Genomic DNA, 27,896 nt, shown 5'->3' with positions numbered 1-27,896 from the left:
GGAGGAGGAGCCAGTCAAGGGGTCCATCCTGTCGGTCCCGCCCCCCGGGGCGAGAGGGAATTCGGGAGCAACCGAACATGCTAACGGAACTTAGACACGGGAGGCGGGGCCTGAGCCGCCCGTTCCCCAATCAGCGTCTGGAATGGGCGCAGCCCAGCCAATTGTGGCCCCGAAGCTGGCGTGGGGCCGAGACCGCTCTGGCCCGCAGGCCCAATGGCTGGGGAGGAAGCCTAGCAGAACCGTTGGGGGGGCGGGGCGGGGCTGCGCCCGGTCGCCTGTTTTTCGACGGGGACGCAGCGCGATGACGTGCTTCCCCGACATTCCTAGTCCAAGATGGCCACAGTCGGCGAGGAGAGACGTCGCTAAGGGGCTTGCCTGAGGAGAGGGGTGAGTGACCCACGGACCGCGGGCGGCGCCGCTCACCTCCGCTTACTTGGAGGTCGGAGTAGGGTATGACCTCTTTCCTCCATCCACTGGCAGAGTCGCTTTTCTCGGATTCCGCCTCGCTCCGCTATCCCCCGTGCAAATCGAAGTTAGCGGGCGACGGCGGGGCTGCGGGACGGGCTTCGGGAGAGGATCTGAGGCACGGGCGCGAGGCAGGGAGGCCGGCGCGGACCCTAAAAACAGAGAGCGACCCTCGGACTGAGGGGCGGTTAGGGTTCGGGGACTTTCTAGCAGGTGGGGAGGAGGGGCGGGGGTCTTTCCGCACGCGCAGGCACACTCGGAGCCGCACAAGCGCAGACCACCCACGTCTTCCCACCAGGTCTTTCGCAGCGTGCGGGTCCCTGTGGTGGTTAGGCCTGGGACTTCGGGAATTATTCCGCATCTGGGGTGCTCCGACTTTGGGAACCGAAGAACCCTGTAGCAGGGTGGGACTGGGAATGAGGAAAAGGCACTTCCGCGATTAGATTCGTTCTTGCCGAGACGTGGTCCTTAACCGATCCTTTCCTGGGTTTGGTTTGTTACTAAAGGAACTGCCCTTGAGCAAGTTGAGGCCTAAATCCAGAGCTTGTCTAGAAGCTCTTAGAATACCACCAGCACAAAAGCGTGGTCGGTAAAGCTCCCTAAATTTGGACTGCCAGGTACACCGAGCCTTCGCTACATCATCCGACTTCGGGCACGGTTTCTAAGAGCAGTTGCTTGAGAGTGGTGGTCTTCTGTGTTTTTAAGGTAAACTTGATAATGCTCGTGCGTCTTGCTCTCAATCGCTCTTGAGAGATATCTAGCCTAGTGCCTTTCAGTTGTAGGCGCTCACTAAAGGTTTGTGGGCGTGATGTTGCTAGAATGAAAGCTCCAGGAGCGCCTAGAACACCGCGTGAGGTGCAGTAAGCTTTCTGGATTGCGGGATGACGGTAGTAGTGCTGGTATTGGTAGACATTTTGTCAAGATCGTTAGTGTCCTTGGGATCTTGCCTGCTAAATAATCTTGATTATAAATGTAAGAGTTATCCTGGATTATTTTATTTTCTTCAGAGTGAGAACTACTGATATCTCATTTTAAGTGGGGGAGGTTGTTGTCTCATTTTGATTATATTGCGATGCCTTATTCAAACATATTAGTTGATTTTTTTTTAGTTGATTCTTGCATAAAATATACTTAACATTTTTTTCATTTTGAAAATGTAGTTTGCGCCAACAAGCAATAAAGAAACATTCTAGTTGCTAATAAGGTCCTTAAATGCCACTTCTGAAATTGAATGTCCTGAAGAAAAAACTGGCCATGGTTCTGGCCTACTAAATGAACTACTTTACTTCAGGAGATTATGTGCAAAAGCATGGAGTTCGCTGAGGAAGAAAAACATTTTGTTTGCTTTCTCTAAAAACTGGGTAAGGACAACCAACCAAAAGGAATTAAGTTCAAGGTAATATAGGAGATTACAAAGAATATTAAGCCGGGTGGGGGGGTGCCTGGGTGGCTGAGTGGGTTAAAGCCTCTGCCTTCGGCTCAGGTCATGGTCTCAGGGTTCTGGGATCGAGCCCCACGTCAGGCTCTCTGCTCAGCGGGGAGCCTGCTTCCCCCTCCCTCTCTGCCTGCCTCTCTGCCTACTTGTGATTTCTGTCAAATAAATAAACAAAATCTTTAAAAAAAAATATTAAGCCGGGTTAAATCCAGTTCATATTTTTAGGGTCAGATAAATTACATGCCAGAGTACTCGCAGGTAAAATTGTAAAATTGTTGTTCATAGGTTTTGAGGAATCAAAAAAACACAGTTAGTGAGAAGACCGGAGTCTGGTAAATGTCTCAGTGTTTGCAGAGAACAGTTAGATGGATGGCTCTTGGATGCTAGAACTTGTTAAAATTTGGGGGATTATTTTGGGGAGAGCAAAAAGAGTTTGTGAATACTTAGGAGAGGAGAGCTGATTCCCTCAAACTGGCAGAGTTTTAACTAAAAAAAGCCAGGTGACATACATCTAATTACTTTTCTTAGAAGTTTACTGTGCCCTGGTGGTGAATGAGGGATTGTTAGACATGGATCCATTCAGTTTTCTTTAGGATCCTGAACGTAATCTCTCTTTCTTTCCTAGTAGGCACAAGAGATAAATGTGCCCTGGGTAAAGCCTTTTTGGATGGATTTATATCTATTCCAATTACTGAACCCAAAATGTTGATTAATGGTTTGATGTCACCCTTAAGAGAGGTCTTCAGAGATGACCTACAGGGCTCTGGTCTTATGCTTTCTTGTTACCAACTTGAAATATATGAGGCATGCTTCTCAAATTAATCAATGCACTCAAAACTTGTAGCTATAAAGAATCCTTAAAAGTTGAAACAATAGACCAAAACTAACAAGATGTACATTTGCCAAGTTGAATTTACAGAAACTCAATTTCGTGAATTTGAGATAAGGAAGACTTGACTTGAAAAAAAGGATTCTAGGATGTAGTGTTCCATATGTAAAAAGGGACATACAGAATTTTCCCCAGATTGAAGGAAAGCAGTATCTTCGTCTGACAAATTGTGGCTCTGCCATTTAAGACCTTTGTGAATTAGGCAAGTTGTTTCTTGTCTCTTCAGTTCTGTTTTCTCCGCGATAAATTATGAGAATAAGAAAATAGAGCTTGCAGGCATGCTGTGTCTCAATGGGCACACAATGGACATGGTGCTGAATATTAGTAACTCCCTTCCCCCATTTGCTATGAAGATCATATAAAAAGTGCTGTTTTCCATTTTGGTTGCTAACGTTTAGGGGTTAACTTGAAACACTAAAAATCATGTTGAGAAAATGGAGATGTTTGCTTACCCTGGAGAAGAGAAGGGAATGGAAAAATTCTCTTCACATATTCGAAAGGCAAACAGATAAGAGAAAGGTATTTTCAAGGCTTTTCCTTTTCCTAAGGTTAACTTTTTTTTAACTATGCTTTCCACGATCCCTTAGCGAGTGAACCCCTCAGTGGCTTATTCAGCCTCTAGTGGCTCTTTTCCTTCTTGATTCAGACATCTTCCTTCTACTTTATGCTGAATAAACAAGAATAACCTGTTTCGTAGCCTATTCATTCCTTGCCCCTGTAGTCTTCCTTCTCCCCCACTGCACTTCTGCAAAGATTCTGCTATTTGTGCGTGTGTATATTTCTGCTTTATTGAGATGGTTCACATACCATACAAATCACCTGTTTGAAATAGTGTGTAAGTCAGTGGTCTTTAGTACAGAGTTGTGCGGCCATTACTTTCACTGTCTCTAATCACCAAAGTAACCTTTCCTTAATTCATGGTTCTTTAACATTTTTTTAAGCAGTTGTCCCTGTTGACTACCACATCTGGCTTATAGCCAGTATCCCTTGGTTTCTCTTGCAGTTGAAGCCACAGATTTCCCACCGCTTTGACCATTCCTTCCCTTTCTTTCCTTTACTGATTCTTCTGCTTTCTCCGGTTCTGTTCCAGGCCCATCTGTGTTCACTCTCCAGCCCTCCACCTGTCATCATGACTTAGTTGTCCATTCTATATAGATGAATCCCAAATAGATGTGTTCTTTCAGATTTCAGCGGTCCCGTTTATCTGTTTGATGGATGTTTCCACACAAATGTCTTACGGGTTCTTCAAACCTAGTATTTTTGGAAACAGACTTCTCCCCGCCCCAGGTCCCCCCATCAAAACCATCAAAACTAACTCTCTTCCGTGTGTGTGTGTGTGTGTTTAGTATTTCCTTTTCCGTCAGGCAAACAAACTTGAAATCATCTCTTGCCACTTTTTTTGCCCCACAGCCGGTTGTGGCACTTCCTCTTTTATTCAACACCATCTTGTGAGGACAAAGCCTTCGTCGCTTCTCCAACAGCTGCTAGAGTCTCCTAACTGGTTTTCTTCCTGCAAATCTCCAAATAGCCTCTGCTTCATCCATCTCTCCCCTTACCATACCTTATTATTTTTCATGGCACTTGCTACTCCCTGACAAGTAATAGCATACTTGTTTTCTCTCTGTTTCTACCACTACACCATAAACTTGTGGTAGGGCAGAGACCTTGCCTCTTATTTCCTGCTGTGTCTTTGAGGTCTGGCTTGTAGTAAACACTCAGTAAATAGTTGAATGAGTAACTACAGGCAGAACGTTTGGGTTAATGTATCCTAACGTACTATTCCCAACTGGTGTACTATAAATAAGTTACAGATAGTTTGAGATGTTGATTCCCTCAAGCCACTTGGCCACTTGCTTTCTGCTCCACAAGAATGTGCATGAATGTTTGTTACTATTAATAATGAAAAACCAGAAATACCTCAAGTCTTATTCACAGTAGAATGGATAGGTAAATTGTGTTTTATTCATAGAATGGAATACTGTACAACAGAGTTTCTCAACTTCAACACTTGATATTTTGGATCAGTTAATTCTTTTTGGAGGGTTGTTTCATGCCTTGGAGAATGTTTGGCAACATTCCTGGCCTCTACCCACTAGATGCGTGCAGCAGCTCCCTAGTTATGACAACCAAAACTGTCTCCAGATATTGACAAATGTCCCTGGGGAACAAATTGCCCTTGAAAACCAGAATGAATGAATGAATAGTGTGCTTTATGCAACAACAAGGGTAAACCCCACAAACATAATGTTGAGCAAAAGAAAACAGTCGAGACAGAGTGATACCCTGCCATTCCACAGTCCTTCAGAACCCTGCAAGACTAGTTGCTGGGGATAGACGTCAAGATAGTGGTTATCTTTGGGGGACTCGGGATTAGAAGAGGAGTAAGGAGAATGCCCGGGATGTTGGCAATATTCTGCTTCTCAGCAGGATGGTGTTACACAAATGTGTTCACTTTGTGAACATTAGTAAACCATACACTTAAAATTTTCTTTCTTTAAATGTAATGCAGTTACACATTGTTTGAATTTATAAATTCATAAGCAGGCATTCTTCGGCTGCTGAGAGAGTCTGATCCAGAGGGGATGAGGAGGACCTGGTCTGGTAAGCAGTCTGACCTGAGTCTCTCCCACTTTTTATGAAGTGAAAGAAGAGTACAGGGACTACTTGTTTACTTGTGGTCTAGACCAGAAACCTGGTCACGTTTTACTACCTTTACTGTGCAAGCCTGCGTTGTAGCTGAACTGTTAGTGAGTAAATTGCAGACATGATACTTTACCCTTAAGTACTTCATCCAGCCTGAGAACAGTCATTTTTGTGTATAATCACAATGTCATTATTACACCTAAAAAAGTTAACAGTCCCTAATAGCCTGTAATATACAGTCCATATTAAAATTTCCCTACTTGTTCAAAATTCCTTTTATAGCTTTCTTTTTTCTTTAAAAAATAAGGATCCAATCAAGATTCACATATTAGTTTGAACATTATGCTTCTGTAGTCTTTCCAGATCTAGGACAGTTCCTCCCATCTTCTTGCTTTTTCATGACTCTCTTGAAGCGACTAGGTCAGTCATCTGGTAGTGTCCCATTTCTGGATGTGACTAATAGTTTCCCTGTACCATTTAACTTGTTCTTCTACTCCCCGCATTTACTGTAAACTAGAAGTTAGGTTTAACCAAGGTAGCTTGTTTGGATATAGCTTGAGCTTTCTGGAGGTAAGAATCCACAGGTGGTTGATATTTGCCAAGCTTGATTGTTTTTGTTAAGGTAAAGGTACTTTTTTCCACAATAACTCATACCAGTGCTAGCAAAGAAGACTCATGGATCTTTTACAATCAATCCTTGCAGTTTTTCTTTTTAATATTCACATTCCCTGAGTTTGTCCAGTGAGAGCTGATGCTGGCTCCTCTGTCTTTTTGTAAACTTCCATTAGTCTGAACACATCCCAGGCAGACGCCTACCCCGAACCAGAAAGGAGAGCGGAGACCTGGTTCCTTTTAGAGGGTAACAAGATGTGGGCCCTGATGTGTTTCTGACTATGGGAGTGTCATTGCTTCTAGATACTTCCAGTGGACAGGGCTAAGATATATATAGATATAGATATCTACATCTGTGTGTGTGTGTGTGTGTATTTTAGCCATGATTTATTGTGATATTTTCAATTAAAATTTGACCTTATAGGTTATCCCTTAACCTTTGATCTTGTGCATATATGTTTCCTTTGAGCTGAAAATCTTGATTCCTAACAACATTAACATTTATATATCTTTGCTTTATCCTACAATAGACACACACACACACACACACACACACACACACACACACTTAACAGTATGAATGCCAGTACTAACAAAGCATTACTGGGAAAGTTTAGGATTTCTTTGCAGTTCTTTAGTCCTTAGAATATATCTCACTCAGGATGGAACAAGATCAGGAATTACTTACTATGATTTTCTGGTGGTTTTGTTTCCTATTTGTTATACACTGGGTTTATTTTGAGTTTTAGGGTTTGCTTTTTTCTTTTTAGTTAAGTTCATGAGTATGTTCAGTATTTACATGATTTGAAAGCAAAGTTGCAGAAGGACTCCTAACCCAGCCTGTAAGAGCTGCTTCCAGGGACTGTAGCTGGAATCGTTTGGGCAGCAAAATAATGATCATACTGGATGATAACTCAAAGAATGAAACAGATATTATTGAGTCCATACTAATATAAGTAAATGATTGAATAAATAAATGAGGGAGAAGGAACAGATCTTTCTTTAAAAAGAAACCAAATAACGTTGAAGGAAGAAAGGAAATAGAAAGGCATCATTAGAGCACCGTGATAATTGTTGCAGGCAAGATCCTCCAATGAATGCTGAAATTAATAGGCAAAATTTTAAGAAAAACAGGTAATTTGCTTGGTATTTTGCATTGCAAAATGTTTTCTCTAAAATGCTTACTAATTACTGTGGTAATGATAACCTGTGTCCCCACATTCTTTGATACCCCTCCTTCCAGGAGATGTAGCCTAATTCCCTGCCCTCTAGGCCGGGCTAGACTTTGTGATTCATTTGTAAGGAATCGAAAATGGCAAGGAGAAAGTAGTGGCTTCCAGTGAGAAACTGGGCACAAGCCCATCTTCACCAAGTGTTCCTGGCTCATATCAGCAGGAGGATGTGAGGTGAGGGGAAGGGCACTTCAGCTCTGTGCCAGTCTTCCTCGGAACTCCAGGCTGTTCCTGGGAAACACCAGACAGACCTAAACCAGAGACATTTCAGTCACCCTGGGTTCTCTTCAGAACTGGTGAGCTCATGAAAAAACAGGAAAGACTGAGAAACTCTTACCAGAAGATACTAATATGGCTCCTAAATGCTGTGTGGCATCCTGGATTAGATCCCGGAACGGAAAAGGGATTTTTGGAAAAACTCAAAGTTTGCATCGAGGCTGTAGTTGATAATGTACCAAAATTAATGTCTTAGTTTTGGTAAATGTACTGTGGCTGCATAAGATATTAACATTGGAGGGAACCGAGTGAAGAGTATACAAGAATTCTCTCTTTTTACAGCTCTTCTGTAAATCTAGAATTATTTTCAAATAAAAGATTCCTTAAAAAGTCAAAGCTGTCTAAAAAGGTATACCCAGAGAAGTACTGCTCCCATCCCTGTCCTTTCCGTTCTCTTCTTCCCTGTTCCCTAGAGTAACCTTTTCTTTGTAATGAGTTTAAAAAAAAAAAAAAAAAACACAGAGATGTCTATTCTAATTTCTCCTCTTTTCTTACATGTATACTAATGGACTCTCTACACTACCTTGTGTCTGGCTGATCCTGGAAATGTTTCCTTACCAGTACTTAAAGGAAGATCTTTTTCAGACTCTTAATGCCTGCCTGGTACACCATTAGTGTTCATGTTAACTGTATTTTATTCAGCCAGTGCCGTATTGAGGGACGTTTGGGTTGTTTACAGTTTTTGCTGTTATAAATGACATTTTTGTGAAGAATCTTGTGCATATGTTGTTTCATACTTGTAATGGTATTTTCAGAGTGGATTCTTCGAAGTGGGATTACTAAGTAAAAGAGCAAACGCTTATGCAATTTTGTTAAGTATTGCCAAATTCCCCTCTGTGAGAGTTGTTCCATTTTGTGTTCCCACCAGCGCTAGAGGAGATTGCCTGCTTCTCCCTGCCCTTGCCAACAGAGTAGTCACGCTTTTAGATTTTCTGCCAGCTACGAGTTGAGAAGTGTATCCCAGTATGACATCTGACTGTGAACTCTTCATAGGTACTGATCATCTCTTTGTGCCCTTTGCATATTTACCTAGGTTAACTGACCCCCCCAGCCCCCAGTCATTGCCCAGTTCTGTCACACACACAAGTACATGTTAGTTGAAGAAGATTGCGCTTCTCCTTAAACTTAATTTCTTCCTTTTGGAGGAACGATCAGATTTTTAGGGTTCCCAGATACAAGGAAGAGGAGGGATGTACTCAGCCTGCTGCATCACCTTTCCCTCCAGAAATGAGGCAGCACACAGAAGAGGTTAGGCTTCCAGAGTAACTGATGTCTCTGGCCCAGACCCTAGGTAGGGAACGGGTATATTCTTGCTGAGCAGACCAACCTGGTTCTAACGGCCTCTAAAATCCTTCCCTTGGCCTATTCGAAAATTGCTATTCTCTGATCACATTTACAGTTTACATATTCCAATGGCCTGTTGATGAGAGTCCTTATTTTTTATTTTCTTTTCTCAGCGGGGCCCTTTTTTTTTTTTAAAGATTTATCCATTTGCGTGCACAAGAGCGCACGCGCATGCGTGCACACAAGCTGGGTGAGGGGCAGAAAGAGAATCTCCAGCAGACTCTCTGCTGAGCACGGAGCCAGACACAGAGCTCGATCTCATGACCCGAGATCACTACCTGAGATGAAAGCAAGAGTCGGACACTTAATCCACTGAGCCACCCAGGCACCCCAGCTGACACTTTTAGAGAAAAAGAGGATGAGAAAGCTAGAACATATTAAAGGAACTCCTCCTTCCCTTGAGGGCCACCTCTTTCCACCCGCTCCCTCAAAATCACTGTGCCCATACCTGATTTGTGCTGCTCAGTTCAGTGACTCATGCAGATCTGAAATAATCCAATCTGGTGGCTTTCTTTTTCTTTTTCTTTTTTAAAGATTTTATTTATTTGACAGAGAGAGAGACAGCAGGGAACCACAAGCAGGGGGAGTGGCAGAGGGAAAAGCAGGCTTCCCGCCAAGCAGGGAGCCTGATGTGGGGCTCCATCCCAGGACCCTGAGACCATGACCTGAGAAAGCAGATGGTTAATGACTGAGCACCCAGGCACCCCTCGGGTGGCTTTTCTAAGTGAAATGAAGTAAACCAAAAAAGCAGAATTTTGATTGGGTGGTAAATGGAAGAGATGGATAATTTTAAAGCATAAGTCTTTTTAGTGTGGGTAAGACAGGCCCAGGTTTTACTGAAGAACCGAACTAGACCAACATGAGGGGACTGGGACTACTGAAGAAAGGCAGAAAGGTACAAGAGACGGAAATGCTTTTCCTTATAAGCTACCATGAAATTTGGAATTTATTATGGTATGGGTCACTTAGGTGTTAAATCGGCTTTGGAGGTGAACCTGGGCTTGTATCAGTCATTCAGTACTGTTGCCTCTCTGGGAAATTTTGTTCCAAAATTAAGTATAATCTGTGACTGTTTAATATGGAAAGTTCCTTTCCTGCTTTGCTGTTGCTTCTCTTTTAGGGTTCTAACATTTTCAGAAAATCTTTTGGAAAGAACAAGTCTACTTCAATAAATGAAGGAGAATAAAGAAAATTCAAGCCCTTCAGTAACCTCAGCAAACCTGGACCACACAAAACCATGTTGGTACTGGGATAAGAAAGACTTGGCTCACACACCCTCGCAGCTGGAAGGACTTGATCCAGCTACTGAGGCCCGGTACCGCCGAGAGGGGGCTCGGTTCATCTTCGATGTGGGCACACGCTTGGGACTGTATCCTGAGTCTCCCTGGAATCTGTTATAGACAGGCTGCCCACCGCACCACCACCAAGAATTAAAGTAGATGTTATAGACAAAGTATATAGTACTGTCTCTGTACTCAAACAGTTCTTAAATTTTTATTTATTAAGATTTTATTTATTTGATAGAGACAGCCAGCCAGAGAGGGAACACAAGCAGGGGGAGTGGGAGAGGGTAAAGCAGGCCTCCTGCAGAGCTGGGAGCCCAATGTGGGGCTCTGTCCCGGGACCCTGGGATCATGTCCTGAGCCGAAGGCAGACACTTAACGACTGAGCCACCCAGGTGCCCTTAAATATTTTTATTTAAATGTTACTTCTCATTTACTTGGCTCTTCAGGGGTTTTCTGTTTCCCATTCATCATTTAAATGTGTAGAGTTAGCCGTTGAGTGAGCGGCCACCAGGCCCGGTGACTATAGTAGAAGTGTACCTAATGGAAGGTGAAGCCCGGCCTTGTTGTAAGTGTAAACTTCAACTTGCCGATTGCTGTGTCTGACACCCTAAGATCCCCCTCTGCCCACTTGGCCACAGATAGTATGTACTTTAACACTGAGGTTGTTTTTATTATTTGTCGTTATTTTTCTACTTTTAACTAAAAACATAACCAATAAAAATTCTTGGTAAAGTACTTAACCAGAACAACAGTCACTATGATACCCTGGCAACTGGAATAATTTATTTTCATCGCTTCTATATGTTTCATTCCTTCAAGCAATTCCCAAGATATGTAAGTGTTTGAGTTTTATTATAATTTTCTATCACATGTTATTATTTTCATAGTTTAGTGGACTGGTTATAGTCTCTTTTTACTCTGTTCTTCCAGAAAGTATTTATTTTTATATAATACATGCTCTCTATAAGCAATCAAGTTGGGAGTTTTTGTTTTTTTCCCAATTAACTATATTTAAATCTCTTTTTATTTAGGCCACTGTGGACCATAATCATATTGTACTTTGTGTGGAATTTACTTCCTTCTTACCTTTCACAAGATAAATTTGGCCTTATAATTGAGACCCCACTAAAAAAGGCTAAGATGGAAGAGAAGTTCTTTATGCCATATCACTCATTCTTCAGTTACTCCTTAAAAATGCCGTATGTCTTATACTCTTTGGAGAGTCCGGGTACCTGCCTCAAGTAGCCAGGGTACATAGTGTGCCATGTACAGAAATCATGGTCAATAGTGAAGCCATAGGAGCGGTAAGGAAGGAAGACTGGCGCATTCAAAGGAGAGGTTAATTACGTTTTAGAGGGATTAGGGGAAAATGGCAGCGAGAAGGTAAACCTTGACTGCAAGTAGGGCGTAGACGTGCCAAAATGGGGCAGAGCAGTTAGTCCAACAGAAGCTGGCATGAGCCTAGACACCGGGAAGCATGTTCAGTGTTGGCCCAGCCAGGGGTCCATCTGGCAGGAAGGGAACAGTGGAGAGGTAAGATGGATCAGCCCATAGTGAGCCTTGAAAGCCAGACCAGGGAAATCTGACTTCAGTAGGTAGACCGTGAAGGTATCGAAGGATTTCGGGAGGAAGATGACAGAAGTTTTACCAGGAAATTCCTCTGTTGGAGACTCTTCCTCTTACAATTTTACCGAGTTTTGTACACGTCTTCCACACTAGTTTGTGAAGTTCTAGAGGAAGGAGCCTGTAGCAGAATCAGCTTGCTGCCCCGCACAGCGTCTGACACCCACTGCGCTCAGAGTCCCATGGACAGGGGCGCACCGAGGAGTTAGGCACAGGCAGAGAACAGCCAGAAGCCGAGCCAGAAGCTGAGCAGCGAGAGGCTGGTGGTGTAGGGACTGCATGGTGTTCCGGGCAATTGCAGCAGGGAGAGAAAGTGTGGGCAGTGGTGTCAAGATGGATTCCACAGGACAAGCATGCATTGTGCTCTTTTTCTGCCACAAAGCTCACTATTCAGGGAGCCATTATCTTTAAGACTGTGATATAAAATGACAGTTTGTTTCTGTGAGTCTTCTCCTTCTTGGCATCTACTTTGTTTACATATTGTTTTCTTTAGAAAATTAGATTTAAAATAATTTATGAAGTCAAATTGGGAAGGCAAAAATCCTTGCTTCTATTTCTCCGTAAGTTTTGTTAACGATATCTCAAGAGATTTTGTTTCCGTTTTAGGTGACAGGAGCCTGTTGTCTCTTTCTGGCTGGAAAAGTAGAAGAAACGCCAAAAAAATGTAAAGATATCATCAAAACAGCTCGTAGCTTATTAAATGATGTACAATTTGGCCAGTTTGGAGATGACCCAAAGGTAAGAATCTTAACTTCTTGCCTTCAAATCTTGATTTCTTGTAGTGCATTGTGGTAAAGTTCCTTGTGTGGCTCCTGGATCTGCCAGTCCCCTGAGCCCTGCGGCCCTATGCAGAGGGTGCTCATGCTTGCTTCTGTCAGAGGAAGGAAGATAATGGGGCCTACATTTAAAGCACTTGCTAATGCACCATGCTGGGTACTTTGGGGGGCCAGAGCACATTGGATATGCACAGAAGTCCCCTCATGACCATTAGCACTCCTAGACCCAGAAGTGGTTTGGTTTCTTCGGTTCAGCAATGATGGCAGGGGCCCGTCTCCAGCCAGCCTCTGGGCAGGCAGAAAGTACAGATGATAGATGGACATGCACTTGGGGCTGCCTATGCTGTGTGTCTTTTTGCTTCCTAAGAATATTGGCAAGTATTAACATTTGCTACTATTTTCAGACACCGAGACACTGCTATTGGACATACCATCCATCCCACAGTCCCTGACAATGTCAGGAGATGGTACTAAGATAGTTGTACACATGCTGTCATTAGGTGTAAGAAGGCCACTGTCAGAGCCCAGGGGCAGCTTTCCTCCATCCTTGACTCTTGCCAGGGTCCCCCCATTGTAACCCTTGCGGCTCCTGTGCGTCATGTTTCACAACAGTGATTGCAGCTAGTGGTGGGATAGATTTTAATCAGATAATCATGCAGAGAACCGCCCGCTCGTCAACTGTAAGATCTGAGAGAGCGAAGACCACGTCTGTTTTGCCTGGCGCCTGGCACAGAGGCTGGGCAGGGTGGGCATTCAGCAGCTGCTTGTTGAACGATGACAAACTAAAAGGCGCAGGTAGGGCAGAGCTAACCAGGGCAGGGAGGTTCGGCCCCGTCTGCTCTTGCTTTTCCTCCCGCTGCTGTTGCCCGCCACGGTAGACACCGCTGTCTGCCAAGCAGTGCTGATATGTGTGTGTATTAGGGGCGCCTAGGTTAAGCCTCTGCCTTCGGCTCAGGTCATGATCCCGGCGTCCTGGGATCGAGCCCCACATCGGGCTCCCTGCTCTGCGGGGAGCCTGCTTCCTCCCCCCCTCTCTCTGCCTACGTGTGATCTCTGTCAAATAAATAAAAATCTTAAAAAAAAAAAATTTTCGTTCTCCTTGCTTCAAGGAGGTAACAGAGGCTCAGAATGCTTTTGCATATATTGTGGTTGTGATGAGCACTCACAACTCTATAAGTATTGTCAATATGGCTAACTCTGTTCCTTCTACTGATTATAAATCTGTTCACCTGTTTATGAAAGTGTGAGTCTGTTAGAAATTCTTGCTAACGATGATCAAAATGCAGTTTAATAGAAGTAACGTAACCATCGGTTACCTGTGGGTGTCTGATTCTGATGCCGTAGCAGACAGCTGTGGGAATGTGTTATGGGCACGGGCAGCACACTGGTGTGTGTTGTCCTAGGTGCCTTTGGAGAAGCCCCCTTTGACTTCAGCCTTCACTCACTCACTCTACTCTCAGACCTGGAAACCAGGACCTGGTCATACAGAGTGAGGTGGAGGCTCTGCAGCTCCAGGGCCCCAGATGTTGGGAAGAGGGGACTGGCCATGCTACTCAGACTTTGACAGCAGGGCCCAGCCTGTCTCAAGTGGACAAAGGGGCTTTGAAACCTGCCCCTCTTTCCTATCATGCGCAGTCTCCCCAGAAACGATCTGGAGTACAAGGCCACAGGAAAGTACCCTGGACCTGGGAGCAGTGAAGCCGCTGTGGAGGACATTTCCTTCACTTGAGAGGAGAGTGAGCAGGCCCGTTACTTGGGGGAGGCAGTGCAAGCAATTAGGACAAAGAAGACCGTGGCTCATGTGGGTCGTTTTTGCCTTAATTAGCTTTGCTTCAACTGTGTGGTTCCCCCACCCCATTATGTTCTCATGTGTTCAGCAAATACTTATTCCAGCCACTGTGTGAGGCCCTAGACCTAAAACAGGTGGCAAAATAGACGTGGCCTTTGCCGTTCTTGAGCATTTTGTAGTGGAGTTGAGATAGATTTTAATGAAATAATCCCATAACTACCTGATTATGAGCTGTGGTGAATGCTATAAAAAGATTATTTAATAGTGTAGTGAGGGCATTGAACCTGGGAACCCGGACAGGTCCCCCCAGACAAGTGTTGTGGGGCTGAGGGAAGATTCCCTGAGGAAGGATGCTGCACACAGACCTATCATTACCCCATTACTTGAATATTGGAAACATAAAGGGAGGCCAGGCCTCGGGCTATCCTGTAATACTATATGGGCCACAGCCTCCAAACTTGTAGGTGCACTTGGTGAAAGGCTGTTTCTAATTTAGAAGTCATGGTGAGTCTTCTGGGAAACAGGTAGTGACAAAACCAGGCAAAAAACACACCAGGGTTAGCAGGATGTTTTATATTGTGGGGAAATTTCTGAGATGTTAGCTTTCTTGAGAGAATGCTTGCAGTGCTAGGGTAGAAGAACCTTTGCCTGCCATGCTGCTTGGAATAGCTAATCTGAGAGAACCGTCTGTGTTCTGTCAAGTGAGTCCAACCTCCGTGTGAAAGCCGTTCCCGGCTCTCCCGGCTCTTCTTCTCTTTCTGGAGTTTAATGGACTTGTGCACCTGTTGGTGATGGGATTTCGGGCCTCTACCAAGCCCTGTCTTCCGAGGTGTAAGCAAGTAATTGTCAGCGCCAGAACCACGTTGACTGGGATGCACCTTGTCTTTCAGTGCCGGGTGTGGCCAGGCTGCACAGAGGCTGGGCTCAGGAAGTACCTATTTGTGGGTGTTAACTAGTTCCCAAGCACAGTGAAAGGGGAGATTCCATTTACAATAGCAACAGTAAAATAAAATGTCCGGAATGAAGCCTTGTAAGAAACTGTGGAAACCATGGGAGCTGAGGGAAGGATCTTAAAACCACTGAAGGAATGAAAAAATTCCAATAAATAAATGTTTGATAAGATTCAAAGTTAAAAATCTCCATTTTCCCTAAATTGCCCTAGGACTTGGTAAGTTCCCAGTCAGAACACTGATAGCTTCCTTTTCTTCTGGACTGATACTAAGTGAAACGATACTAAAATGAAGTGTGGGGGGACTGCCAGAGTCATTACTGCCAAGATGACCGACAAAAGAAGGAACAGTGCTGTGCCAAAAAGCACCATGGCCACGTGCAGCCTGTTTCACCACACCAGCTGCGCCCATTGTGTGCCCAAGGACAATGCCATCAAGAAGTTCATTATTGGAAGGGTGCCTGGTTGGCTCAGTCAACTAGGCGTCCAACTCTTGATTTCAGCTCAGGTCATGATCTCCGGGTTGTGGGATAAAGCCCTGCCTCAGCTCCTCGCTGAGCATGGAGCCTGCTTAAGACTCCGTCTTTCCCTCTGCCCCTCCCTGCACTCATGCACACACACTCTCTTTCCCTCTCTAAAAATAAAAAAAAAAAAAATGAAGTTCATTATTGGAACCAAAGTAATGGCCGCCACTGTCAGGGACATTTCCAAAATGAGTGATTTCAGTGCCTTTGTCCCACCCGTGCTGTATAGGAAGCTCCTTTCCTATGTGAGACATGCACCGTTCTCGCGACTCCTGGAAGGACCAAGTGCCTCCACCCCGTGTAGACCCTCAGGTGCTGCCCCACAACCTCCAGCAAAGCCCATGTGAGAGCCAAGTTATTATTAAGACTGATGAAAAACTGTCCTCTGGAAACAGGAAAATGAAAATTATATTTAAAAAGTAGGTAGGGGGGTGACATGCGAGAACAAGGAGTAATGATTGCACCCTCCCTTCCAAACATGACATTCCTTTGATCCTCGGACAGGAGGAGACAAACATACGAGTAATCAGAAAAGGTTTTGTGTGTATGGACAGGTTAAGAATGTAGTTTGCTAGAAGAGAAAGTGACGACATATTCTGTAAAAACACACATGCTATGTATGTATGTATCAGATACTGAGTCTGAGTTTGCGTGAATCTGCTTCATCGTCATTGCTTATTTGCTTAAAGTTTTCAGTAGAAATCCCTGAAGGATTGTGGTTTTTGACGGAAGTCTGGAAAGAAACTAAAGTTAAATTGTCTATAAAGTGAAGGTCTGTTTTGCAAAGAGGAGCTCGTATATGGAGAATAATGACATTTCCGGGGTGCCTGGCAAGCTCAGTTGGGGGAGCCTACCACTCTCGGTTTGAGCCCCATGCTGGGTGTAGAGATGAGTTTTAAAAAATAAAATCTTTTGGGGCACCTGGGTGGCTCAGTGGGTTAAAGCCTCTGCTTTTGGCTCAGGGCATGATCCCAGGGTCCTGGGATCGAGCCCCACATGGGGCTCTCTGCTCAGCAGGGAGCCTGCTTCCCTTCCTCTCTCTCTGTCTGCCTCTCTCCCTACTTGTGATCTCTGTCAAATAAAATCTTTTTTTAAAAAAATCTTTTAAAGATTAAATATAATATTCCTAAGAATGTTTCCAGTGTTTTTAAAAAACCAGCTTCGATTGTTTCATCTTCCTCCTTTTAGTTCTTTTCAGAATTTCTCTTTGTCTCTGAGCAAGGTGAAAGCCTGGGAGGGCAGAGGAGAGAAGGAATGAAAAAGAGACGCTAAGATCGAGCTAGAAGAGAGGAAGTGGGAAAGCTGAATGTGGCTTCCGACCTGTGATGGAAATCATATCCCAACAGTTGTTATTTTATTTTTAGGAAGAAGTGATGGTCCTGGAGAGAATCCTACTCCAGACCATAAAGTTTGATCTACAGGTGGAACACCCGTACCAGTTCCTCCTCAAATATGCAAAACAACTCAAAGGTAAGGGGGGAAAGTTACTTAAAGAACTTTTCACTGTGAAATCAAGTCTTTATCATGATTTGATGGCCTTCAGATCATGCTTCTCCAAAGAGTTTGAAAGCAGAAGAGTTGGGTATGTGAGTGTGCGTGCCCGGGACATCAGGCTCCCAGACAGCCCGGTATTATTGTAGCTGTTAGTACCGCTTCCTGTCAGCTATAGCCAGATTCTGCGATTCAGTTGCCAAGTGATAGGAGGCAGGAAAATGAGTCAGAATTTTTAAAATAGCCTAATAAAATCTGCCTTGGAGCAGGCTTCCCATAAACGGTGGTTCAGCGCAGGTCTTGTGGGAAGAGAGCAGATAGAACTCAGACCCACCCGTGTGCCCTCCGTTCCCAGGCAGCAGCCCTTTGCTGTGTGTTGGGACGGTGCTGAGCGCAGAGTGGATTTGAACTAAATGCTGCTTTTTATGCACTCTCTCACTGTTGTTATCACTACTAATTTGCCTTTCTCGTCCTGTTTCTAGGTGATAAAAACAAAATTCAAAAGTTGGTTCAAATGGCATGGACATTTGTAAATGACAGGTACATGTGTTCAAGTGTCGATCTAATTGTAGTTCTTCAAATAGGCAGGGACTTTATGGCTGATTGAATCCAGGCTCCCTAGTTTGTGTCAAGGACTCTGACTCACCCAGCCTGAAGGGCCAGCTAATGGCAGAGATGGGGCCAGCATCCAGGAATTCGGCCTCCCAGCAGAGGGATGCACGGCCATGTCTGGACAGAAGAAGCAAAAATGTCATCCCCAGTTTAAAACATAGTCCAGAACACCAGAGAATTGTGACAGCTAAGTACTTAGAACCCATTTGGTTCTGCACAAATAGAATGCCTTGTAAAATGGTTTTAGAGCCTTGCCGCTCTTAGAGCCAGGGGTCCAATGAGGTGGTGTGTGGGGACGGATGGCCTCTGTGTGGAGCTGCTGTCATTTGAAAGCACAGTTCAGTGACAAGGATTTCAAGTTTGACGAACATAAGCTTGTTCATTTGTATTTCGTGGTACAGCAATTTTTTAATGTACTAGCATTCTGATTCTTCAAAGAACGTATTAGTAACTGTGGCTAAAGTAACTTATTTTGGTACCTTTAGAAGACTTAAAACTTGCTGCTTTTATTTCTAATTCTTTATGTGGTCATTTAGAGAGGAGTAAGCGAACTGACATTACATGTGGCATCTGCTCTCCATTCACTGGATAACATAGCTGTTTGCTCCAAGTCACGTCACCCCTTTTTCTTGTTGAACTAGTCTCTGCACGACCTTGTCACTGCAGTGGGAACCAGAGATCATAGCAGTGGCAGTGATGTATCTCGCAGGACGTTTGTGCAAATTCGAAATACAAGAATGGACCTCCAAACCCATGTATAGGAGATGGTGGGAGCAGTTTGTGCAGGATGTCCCTGTGGACGTTCTGGAAGGTACTGGCATGCTGGGCTTTCCTAAGGGGGTTCCACGTTTGGGGGATCTTTCTCTGTCAGCCTCAAGTCCCGAGAAGGGAATTCCCCACACAGGTAAATGTAAGCCATTCTTCAGAAGCACTCTTATTAGTTCATTCTCTCCTAACATCTGCTCTGCCCACACTGTGCACAGCAGAGTTTGGGAGAATTGCAGAGGTGATCCCCTCTCATTGGTCCCTGTAGGGGAATCCTAGCTGAAAGGGAAATGGGTTGATTTTTCCCTAGGCAGATGAATTTGTGACAAATTGTTGTCCATCATTCAGACATATGCCACCAAATCCTGGATCTGTACTCACAAGGAAAACAACAGATGCCTCATCACACACCCCACCAACTGCAGCAGCCCCCACCTCTCCAGTCTACACCACAAGTGCCACAAGTGCCACCACCCCAGCCTCCTCAAGGCTCCGACCCGCCCCAGCCACAGCAGAAGGATGCACAGCCGCCCGCCCCACAGCCCCCGCCGCAGCAGGCCCCGCAGCCCAAGAAGCCATCCCCACAGCCCAGTCCTCCCCGCCCAGCGAAGCGAGCCGTGGTAAGTGGGCCAGGCGGCCCCGGGAGCGGCCGGCTCTCCGGGGTGGGGGAGTGGCCAACCCCACAACCAAGCACCCTCTTCTGATCTTCTGAGGACTCATGCAGGACACTGAGCCAGGGGAACCCCGACCTCTCCTTCTGGCCGCACATCCACGGGGAGCCTGAGAACTGCGGTCAGAGGAGCGGGGCCACAAGCAGCTGGGGAGGGCTCCATCCCCCTCCAGCCACCACTGCCTGCGTTTGTGTGTGTGTGTATGCGTGCGTGCGTGTCCCGCTAACCGGCAGGGTATCACATCTGTGTGCTACCTGCTAACATCAGTGTCTCCAGTCTCTCTGGCTTTTCTGTTTGGTGCTCTGAGTGATGTGGAGAGTTTGTGGAAGTTTCTCCCCACAGCAACAGCCCGGCCAGTAGAAGAGACCATGAGGGACAAACGCATGTCAGCAAACCACTCACTGAATTTAGGCCAGCGCCTTAGAGGCCCTGCAACTTAGTGTTGTTCGGAAGTCACTGTTGGAAATCCTCGGGGGTCCTGTCTGACCCGGGAAAGGGAAGGAGGAAGGAAGCAGAGGGCGGTTTCTCAGGTGTCTCTGCCCTGCGGCCCTCAGCCAGAGTTCTTGTGTGGAGCTGGAGCAGCTCTTGCTGCGAGTTCGTTAGGTCCTGGGATCTGTTACTCTTCCTGCACCCCCGGTCTTGGTTAACACGTGTGTGTTATCTCTTGTAACAGGTTGTTTCTCCCAAAGAAGAGAACAAAGCAGCAGGTAACTTCCCATTCTAAGGGGGCTTTTTTAGTTTTTATGTCTGTTTATCAAAATTTCAAATTCTTAGTTAACGTTTCTGCAAGATTTAGATTGCCCTTAAAATTTACTGTTACAGTCCATCCAGAGCTTCACCCTGCCTGCCAGAAAAAGTGCCCTGTGCATTCAGATTGTATTCGGACCAAAGTTATCAAAAAATAGGAGCAGCGATAAAAGTGTACTTAGTAGCCTGTATACACATGTGATCATGAACTTGGGAGGAGGGTTGCAGCAGCATTTCCTTCTGGAGGTTTGGTTCAGCCCACCGCGGTAGACACATGGGGGCCTGGGGTCCCCGTCTTGAACACCAAGTGGCAGAGTGGTGGGCAAACAGGATGGCAGTGACAGGCGGTGCTGTTGCCCAGAGAACCACCCTGTGTCACAGCCCTGCTGCTTATGTGGGCCAGACCTCTCTTAAATTCCACTTAGGGTTAGATTTGGGGGGGTTTTTTGTAGAGCCCAAAGTTGGCTAATTTATTTCTACATTGGAAACAAATGGAAAGGGTGAGTAAAATCTGGAAGATCACAGAACAGAAATTTAGAAGCATTTATCCATGTGTCATGGGCCCTGATGTGCTGAACTCTTGGAAGGCACAACAGTGTTTACTCATTTCTGTTTCTCTTTTGCTTAGTTCCAGGGTGGGAATTCAGTGAATGATTTATTGAACTGTTGTGAGATCTTCAAGTTACAATAAAGCTACATTTCTCTCTGGGTCTTTGGGGAAGTGCTGAGTTCAGTACGGGTGAATTTTTCTTCTGCTCCATCTGGGCAGAAAGTAAGTGTGAGACCCAAGATTGGGCTGTGCTGCTTGCCATGTGGATATAAACTGAGCTGAGCTGGTGTGCTGTATAAGGCAGAAACAAGCCAGCGGTGACGTTGGAGGAGGACTGGCCTTTGAGCACCTGGAGCTGAGCTGGGGGGTTGAGCCTGTAGGTGGAAGGATGCAAGTGGGCACAGGAGCTGGGACCTAAAGTGTGACTGGAACCAGAGTCCATGTTGAGGAGTGTGGATGTTTGCATAGTTGGTGGGAGCCACTGAAGATGTTTGAGCAGGAGAATGGCAAAGTCTGAGTTCATTTTAGAAAATTTGCTGGCGGCAGTTATAGGACAGATGGCTGGGAATGCGGAGGTGCTCGCAGGTCTCTGAGGGAGACGTGGTGAGGGCAGTCAGGGTAACGGCCTGGGGCCCACAAACAGAGGGACACAGACACAGACACAGCCTGCAGGTAGGACCTTGACCAAGCTGTCTGCCGTGTGCGACTGGCTGCAGGCGGCTTTCAAGCCCTGGAAGTGTGGCCATCCCAAATCATGGTGTGTCCTTAGTGCAAAATACACGCCAGATTTCTAAGCGTTACTAAGGAAAAAAGTGTAAAAACTCTAACGAATATTTATGTTGATTACACACTGAAGTGATCAAATTTTTATACATTAGGTTAAATATTAAATTAATTCACATCTTTTTAAGGTGACTCCCAGAAAATTTAAAATCACCAGTGTGGCTCTTCTCGTTATGGGCAGTGGTGATCTAGACAGCTTCAGCTTGGCTGGGGGCCAGGTCGCAGGTGGGCATCCGATGTGACAGTGACAGCAGTCACAGCAGAGGTGGGGAAGGCGTCATGTGAGCTGCTGGGTGGAGCTCAGAAGTCAGGTCCATGGCTTTAGGAAAGAGAGCAGCCGGAGGCATTGATTTACAGTTGATCCACCTAGAGGAGAGGGGACTTGATCCCCTAGAAAGCGAATACAGACAGACATATCCCCAAACTTTGAATATCCGGCCTGTTTGGAACAGAGGAAACAGGACAGGCTCAGCGACACCAGAGCAGAATCCCCTCAGAACAGTGTAGAAGCCAGGGCGCCTGGGTGGCTCAGTGGGTTAAGCCGCTGCCTTCGGCTCAGGTCATGATCTCAGGGTCCTGGGATCGAGTCCCGCATCGGGCTCTCTGCTCAGCAGGGAGCCTGCTTCCCTCTCTCTCTCTGCCTGCCTCTCTGTCTACTTGTGATCTCTCTCTGTCAAATAAATAAATAAAATCTTTAAAAAAAAAAAAAAAAAAAAGAACAGTGTAGAAGCCAGAATAATGTGAGTTTCTGGAAGAAAGCGTCAAAACATACAAGCTAGCACAAAGACGAGAGTTCTTTTTCCATGAGGTGTACTCTCCCTGCTCCCTGCCCTCGTAAACACCAGATACCGGGCTTGGTGTAGCCTGGCTTAGCGTTGTCGCTGTGGATGCTGGTGGCCTGCAGCCTCTGGATCTCTCCTGATGTCCTTAGTGTCCTGCTTCTGACATGCTGCCAACGGGAGCATGTGTCTGTGAGGAAGAAAATAGACTTAAAATGTGCCCAATGAAGAATACAAAGGTGGTGGTTTCTCCCATGACCCCTCAGGGCTGGGTGATAGGACTGCTCTAATCCTGTAGACGCGGCAGACAGACAGACACCCACCCCGTAACTGAGATGGTACTCTGCTTCTCTCCTTGTCGGAAGGCCTTGTCCAGGACCGTCCGCAAGGGAGTTGGGTGGATGTGGAAACAGCTGTGAGAAGCCGGCAGGCTGAGTATTTCGGGTGGAGGATGTGTTAGACTTGTTTGGTTCTGGTGAAAGGATTAGCACCTAAGGGTTTTGCTGAGCCTCCCTCAAGTTCCCTAAAGTCTTGGTTATATTGGTTCTTTTTCCCCAAAGAAATTTCTGAATGGCACATTTCCCTTTTTCTTCTTCCTTTTTGTCTTCTATGACATGTTTATTCACGTGAAGAAGTATAAGTTGTTTTTCAATATCCTTTTCCTCTTTTAGAACCACCACCACCTAAAATCCCCAAAATTGAGACCACTCACCCTCCGTTGCCTCCGGCCCACCCACCTCCAGGTAAGTGTCTGCTCAAAGCAGTGTGGGAGGGCCGGCCTTTCCGTCTGCTCTTTCAGAGGGCTGACTTGGGAAGGCGTGGGACAAGTCTATAGAAGGGAGACTTGGTAAGCCAAAATTTTAAAAGAAGATAGTGACCAAGTATCTTTCAAAAAATGGTGCACAAACCAGATCTTTTGAGGATGTTATAAATTCCAGGTATATCTGGATATTCTCTGGCCTGTCATGTGTAGAAAAGCTAAACTACGCAGGATAAATGTAGAATCCGCTTCAGGAAGACGAAGCCCTGACAACTTAGGAACATTGACCCGGCAGGACTGCTGTAGATCTTAGACCCCAGTCTCTCTCGCTCTGCTTCCTGGTGGCGGGATGCCGTCCAGGTGCATCTGGAGGAAGGAGCAATTGCTCAGAGTTGAGTGGAGAATAAAGCGTGAGGAGTTCCCACCCGGCACTCGGAACCAGGAAGCTTCCTTGGTGCCACGTAAACCTGGAGGAGAAGCCGTGTAAGGGATGTAGCATCCTCTTCCGGGAACAGTGCTCTGGAGGATGGAGCAGGCAGGGTGTGGGCAGGAGTTGTGTGTGTTCCGAGCGGTGCTGGGCCAGCCCGCCTCACCCAGCGGCTCGCCCTTGGGCTCCTACCGCCGTGTGCCTGTGGCAGAGGTACCACACATTCTGTTTCTTTCTGCTTATGGTCAGTCCTAGCACTTTAGAAGATTTGGGAAAGTAGGGGCATCATTTGCTACTTTGGGACAAATCCTACAGTCCTCAGTCCAGGATGAAGCCTGCTTAAAAAGACACCTACATGTAGCGGGTCATTTCTGTACTTCGTGGCGTCTCCTCCGCAAGCAGGCACGGATCCCCATCGCCTGTGCCAGGGGTGTGGCTGAGAAGAGGTGTGGGGTCCTGGGAAGCCCAAGGCAGGGAGAGCTGCACACTGTGGGGCGGGGGTGGCCTGAGCATGGTGTCGGGAGCCCCGCAGAACGCACAAAGCTCCCAGCACGGGCAGCAGGCAGGAGGGGAGAAGGCACCGGTGGCAGGCGGTGGGGGCCGGCTAGGCAGCCAGAAGGGCTGCAGTGGGAGCCGCAGTGGAGTCTGGCAGCTGCAGGTGCTGAAGGCGGAGGTGGAAGCAGAGGGGTCGGTGGGCCAGGCCACAGGAGCTCATTCCAGCGAGGTCCCGTCACTGCTTCATAGGGGCCTGTGGCGAGGGGAGGCAGATGGAAAAGAAGACTCAGGAGGAGGAGGGGTCTGCGGTTCGGGGAGCCGCAGGTCCTGATGAGGCGCGGGAGGCAGGAAGAGGCAGGTCACCGGGGATGTCTCCGAGGGCGGCCGGTGGTGGCAGGGGTCAGAGCGAGGATGAAGAGAGCAGCGCAGGTACCTGGAGAGACCACTTGTTCCAGGTTCGGTTACAGAGGACAGGCGAGTGAACAGGTGACTTGTGGAGGCAGCAGCACGGTGTGACAGGAAGTGACGTCTCAAAGATGGACGAGCGTGTTAGTGGACCCAGACGCCCTAGACTGACACCCAGGAGGAACTCAAGGTGGTGGACCCTTTGGCCACAGGCCTCCAGTGCATACTCTGTGTTCCCTAGTCAGCTTCGGATCTAAGAGGCCACTGGCCCTGCCCTAAAGCCCAGACACAGTTCTCCACAGGCACGCCTGACCTTCTGACTTGGCTGGGCACGCCGGTTCGTGGCCCCAGGGCCATGGCTGGCGCTGAGAGATGTCCTAGCCAACCGGAACTGCTGCCCTCACTCACCTGGCAAGAGCAGTGAGGGCTCTGCAGACCCCGCAGCGCCACCCTGGGCACCTGACACATCCGTGGCTTGTGATCGGGGCTGCTCTGAGCTCCAGGGAGCACACGAGGCCAAGTGCGAGGAGACCCAAAACCCCCTCACGGCCCTCACTTTCTTGTGTCCTCTGGACCCTGAGATCTTGGCTCCTATGATTTGTCTTTGACTCTGGGCTGCCATAGGAATTACCCAAAGAACACACTTCCTCAGTGATCGGCCTCCCCTGGTGGAGTGTCCCCAGTGTCCTTGTCCAGGTGTCTGGTCATGACTGCAGAGGGGAATCGCAGGTGAAAGTGTGTGCAGTGAGGCTGTGGATGAAGGGAGCGGGGGGCCACGCTGGGCAGCCCCCCAAAGCTCAGCATTGCTCCCTGAGAGTACGCACTGGGGGCTGATCTCCCTTCTCTTAGTAAACTTGAACCAGAATTTCTTTGATGGCTTCATCGGGAATGTCAGAGACTTGCTCATTGTGTTTTTTAAATGTTGTCTCATTCACTTGACCAACTCGCAGGCTTTGTGTGGCCAGTGCTGCAGACAGTAAGGTGACATGGCCCTGGCCTCATGGTCTCTAGAGGCAGAGACAGGCGGGAAAAGGGCCCCGCTCCCATCTGTACTAGCAGGAGGGGCTCCATGCACTGCAGGCACTGCCTTGGCCGGAGTGGTGAGGACCAAGGGAGGGAGACCTGGCCATGCTGCGTGGAGGGGGGTCCTTTGTGATGGCATCAGGCACTGGTCAGAGAGGGGACGGCTGCTCGCTGTTCTCTGTGAAGTTGGCCCTGGGGGAAGAGCAGCAGCCCTACCAGTGCTATAATGGGGGCGAGAAAGTGGGGGAGGGTGGGGGAGAGCATGAGAACTGCTGTGTGGAGCTCCTGGCTTCCGGGGTGGCCTTCTCCACCCTGAGGTCATCAAGTGGACATGTCCCCTGCACAAGCAGACCCAGGAGCCAGCCCAGGGCCAGGCAGTAACTTGTCTCTCCTCTGCAGACCGGAAGCCTCCCCTCTCAGCTCCCTTAGGCGAGGCAGAGCCCCCGGGCCCTGTGGATGCCAGTGACCTTCCCAAAGTCCAGATTCCTCCTCCGGCCCACCCAGCCCCCGTGCACCAGCCGCCACCACTGCCACACCGGCCGCCGCCACCGCCACCCTCCAGCTACATGACCGGCATGTCTACCACCAGCTCCTACATGTCCGGAGAGGGTTACCAGAGCCTGCAGTCTATGATGAAGACCGAGGGCCCCTCCTACGGAGCCCTGCCCCCAGCCTACGGCCCGCCAGCTCACCTGCCCTACCACCCACATGTCTACCCCCCCAACCCGCCCCCACCACCAGTGCCCCCTCCCCCAGCCTCCTTCCCCCCACCTGCCATTCCTCCCCCAACTCCTGGCTATCCCCCGCCTCCCCCCACCTACAACCCCAACTTTCCACCCCCACCCCCACGCCTGCCCCCCACCCACGCAGTCCCCCCTCACCCTCCTCCAGGCCTGGGCCTGCCACCTGCTAGCTACCCACCTCCAGCTGTCCCCCCAGGAGGACAGCCACCTGTGCCCCCACCCATCCCCCCACCTGGGATGCCTCCAGTTGGGGGGCTAGGGCGGGCAGCCTGGATGAGATAACGTGATGCCTTTTTTTTCCCCCTTTGTTTTTTTAACAAATGTTTTTCTAATCAACTTGAAGAGTAGTTTAAGTGGGTAAGCCGCAGGGTACCTTATCTAATGCTAGAGAGTTGCAGTATGGGAAGAAACGGACTGGACCCGAGATGAAATTGGGGTGGCCCTCCACATCTGGAGAATGGGGCCAACGGCTTTCAGCGTAGCCTGGGCAGCACCAGTCTCGATCCCACCACACATTTGGTCTCAGCTGGTGGAGTCCTGCACTGGGTTCCTTGTACTCAAGAAAACGTTAACCAGCCATATTGGCTCAAGAAATAGCTTCAGTAAGGAGTGAATTTCCTTCTAGAAATCAGTGCCTATTTTTCCTGGAAAATCCATTTTAAATAGTCCAGTTCCATCTGAAGTCAAGCTGTTGTCATCGCTTTCATTCTGTGACGTTCTTTCCCAACACCCAGTAGGTCAGACAAACCACTTTGTTGATTTAGAGATATTTACATCCTTTGTATTAATCTTATTTTGAAGGGGTTGCCTAGTTGGATGGCTTTGTTCTTTTTCTTCCAGAGAGAAAGGGAGAAATGTACTTGGAAAGTAATGTATGTTTACATCAATTTGCAAATTCCTGTACATAGAGATATATTTTTTAAGTGTGAATGTAACAACATACTGTGAATTCCATCTTAGTTACAGACGCGGCTCCCTCGGTCAGTTATCCCAATAAACCTGTTGTGAAACGACCGTTTTGTTTCTTCCACACAGAAGGTGGGGCCCCGAGAGGCAGCTCTTCCCCTTGGCCCTGGGGGCTGCGGGGCAGGCAGCAGAGGGACACTGGCCTTGCAAGCCCCAGACCTGACCCCATGTCACCCAAGGCAGCGCCCCCAGGGGTCTGCCCTCACGGACCAGCTCCTACCCCCGCCCCGTGCCTGCATGGGCTCCCCTCGGAGGAACCCAGGCGGTTCTGAACCAGCGTGGCGCTCTCACACGCACCCATGCAGATGGGCTCCCGGGTCCCACAAGGGCTCGGATTGGAAATTTCTTTCCACTCGCACCATCAGCGTGGCCGTCTATGGTCTCCAACACTGGGCAGAACCCCCATACCCGAGGTGCTCCCCGGGGCTATGGCCCTCTACCCAGCGGCCCCCCCACCCGAGACAAGCACTGCGCACCCACCACAGAGGCTTACAAAGAGCCTTTATTTATCTAGCGCAAAGTATACACTATCACAATCTTCTGTTACTCCTTTTACTAAAATAGTTCAAATCAGTGTTTTTACCACACTATCAAAAGTTCTAGCGCTTTTTCTCTCCCCAAATCAAAGTGGTTCAGTGGAAGGTAGAAACGGGCACAGGGGTCCACAGCTCCCAGCTCTGCCCGGAGCCGGGCGAGGGGCCGGCCCCGGTTCTCGCGGCGGGCACCCACCACAAAAAACAGCATGGCTGACGGCCCAGGGCTGGGAACCAGACGTTTCAGCCCGATTCCAGAAAGCAGCACAAATACCCCCCCACCCACCCACAGTATGAAAAATA

At 47.6% G+C, this 27,896-nt stretch overlaps 1 protein-coding gene across 3 annotated transcripts; it reads left to right on the top strand.

The window, feature by feature from the left end:
- Positions 1–282: 282 nt before the first annotated feature.
- Positions 283–27,108, top strand: CCNK (cyclin K). 3 transcript variants are annotated; one of them, XM_032839697.1, is made up of 12 exons: positions 332–387; positions 1,757–1,861; positions 10,017–10,265; positions 10,935–11,016; positions 12,412–12,543; positions 17,208–17,313; positions 17,817–17,874; positions 18,588–18,757; positions 19,060–19,331; positions 20,056–20,089; positions 22,913–22,984; positions 25,751–27,108. In XM_032839697.1, the coding sequence occupies exons 3-12, from the start codon at positions 10,069–10,071 to the stop codon at positions 26,374–26,376; spliced, it is 1,749 nt and encodes a 582-aa protein (XP_032695588.1). In that variant the 5' UTR covers positions 332–387; positions 1,757–1,861; positions 10,017–10,068; the 3' UTR covers positions 26,377–27,108. The 3 variants fall into 3 exon arrangements, with proteins under 3 accessions (XP_032695587.1, XP_032695588.1, XP_032695590.1); XM_032839696.1 differs by lacking the exon at positions 1,757–1,861 and having other exon boundaries at positions 283–387; XM_032839699.1 differs by lacking the exon at positions 1,757–1,861 and having other exon boundaries at positions 345–450.
- The last annotated feature ends 788 nt before the right edge of the window (positions 27,109–27,896 follow it).

The sequence above is a fragment of the Lontra canadensis genome, unplaced genomic scaffold, assembly GCF_010015895.1.
Source record: "Lontra canadensis isolate GAN:19392208 unplaced genomic scaffold, GSC_riverotter_1.0 scaffold108, whole genome shotgun sequence".
Lineage (NCBI taxonomy): Eukaryota > Metazoa > Chordata > Mammalia > Carnivora > Mustelidae > Lontra > Lontra canadensis.
This window is presented reverse-complemented; position numbering and strand designations above follow the sequence as displayed.

Excerpts from the sequence above, each read along its gene's own strand:
- CCNK (XM_032839696.1), top strand. The coding sequence starts at position 10,069 with ATGAAGGAGAATAAAGAAAATTCAAGCCCTTCAGTAACCTCAGCAAAC. Across the intron at positions 12,544-17,207 it reads AGTTTGGAGATGACCCAAAG|GAAGAAGTGATGGTCCTGGA; the intron begins GTAAGAATCTTA and ends TTTTATTTTTAG. Across the intron at positions 19,332-20,055 it reads GCCCAGCGAAGCGAGCCGTG|GTTGTTTCTCCCAAAGAAGA; the intron begins GTAAGTGGGCCA and ends CTCTTGTAACAG.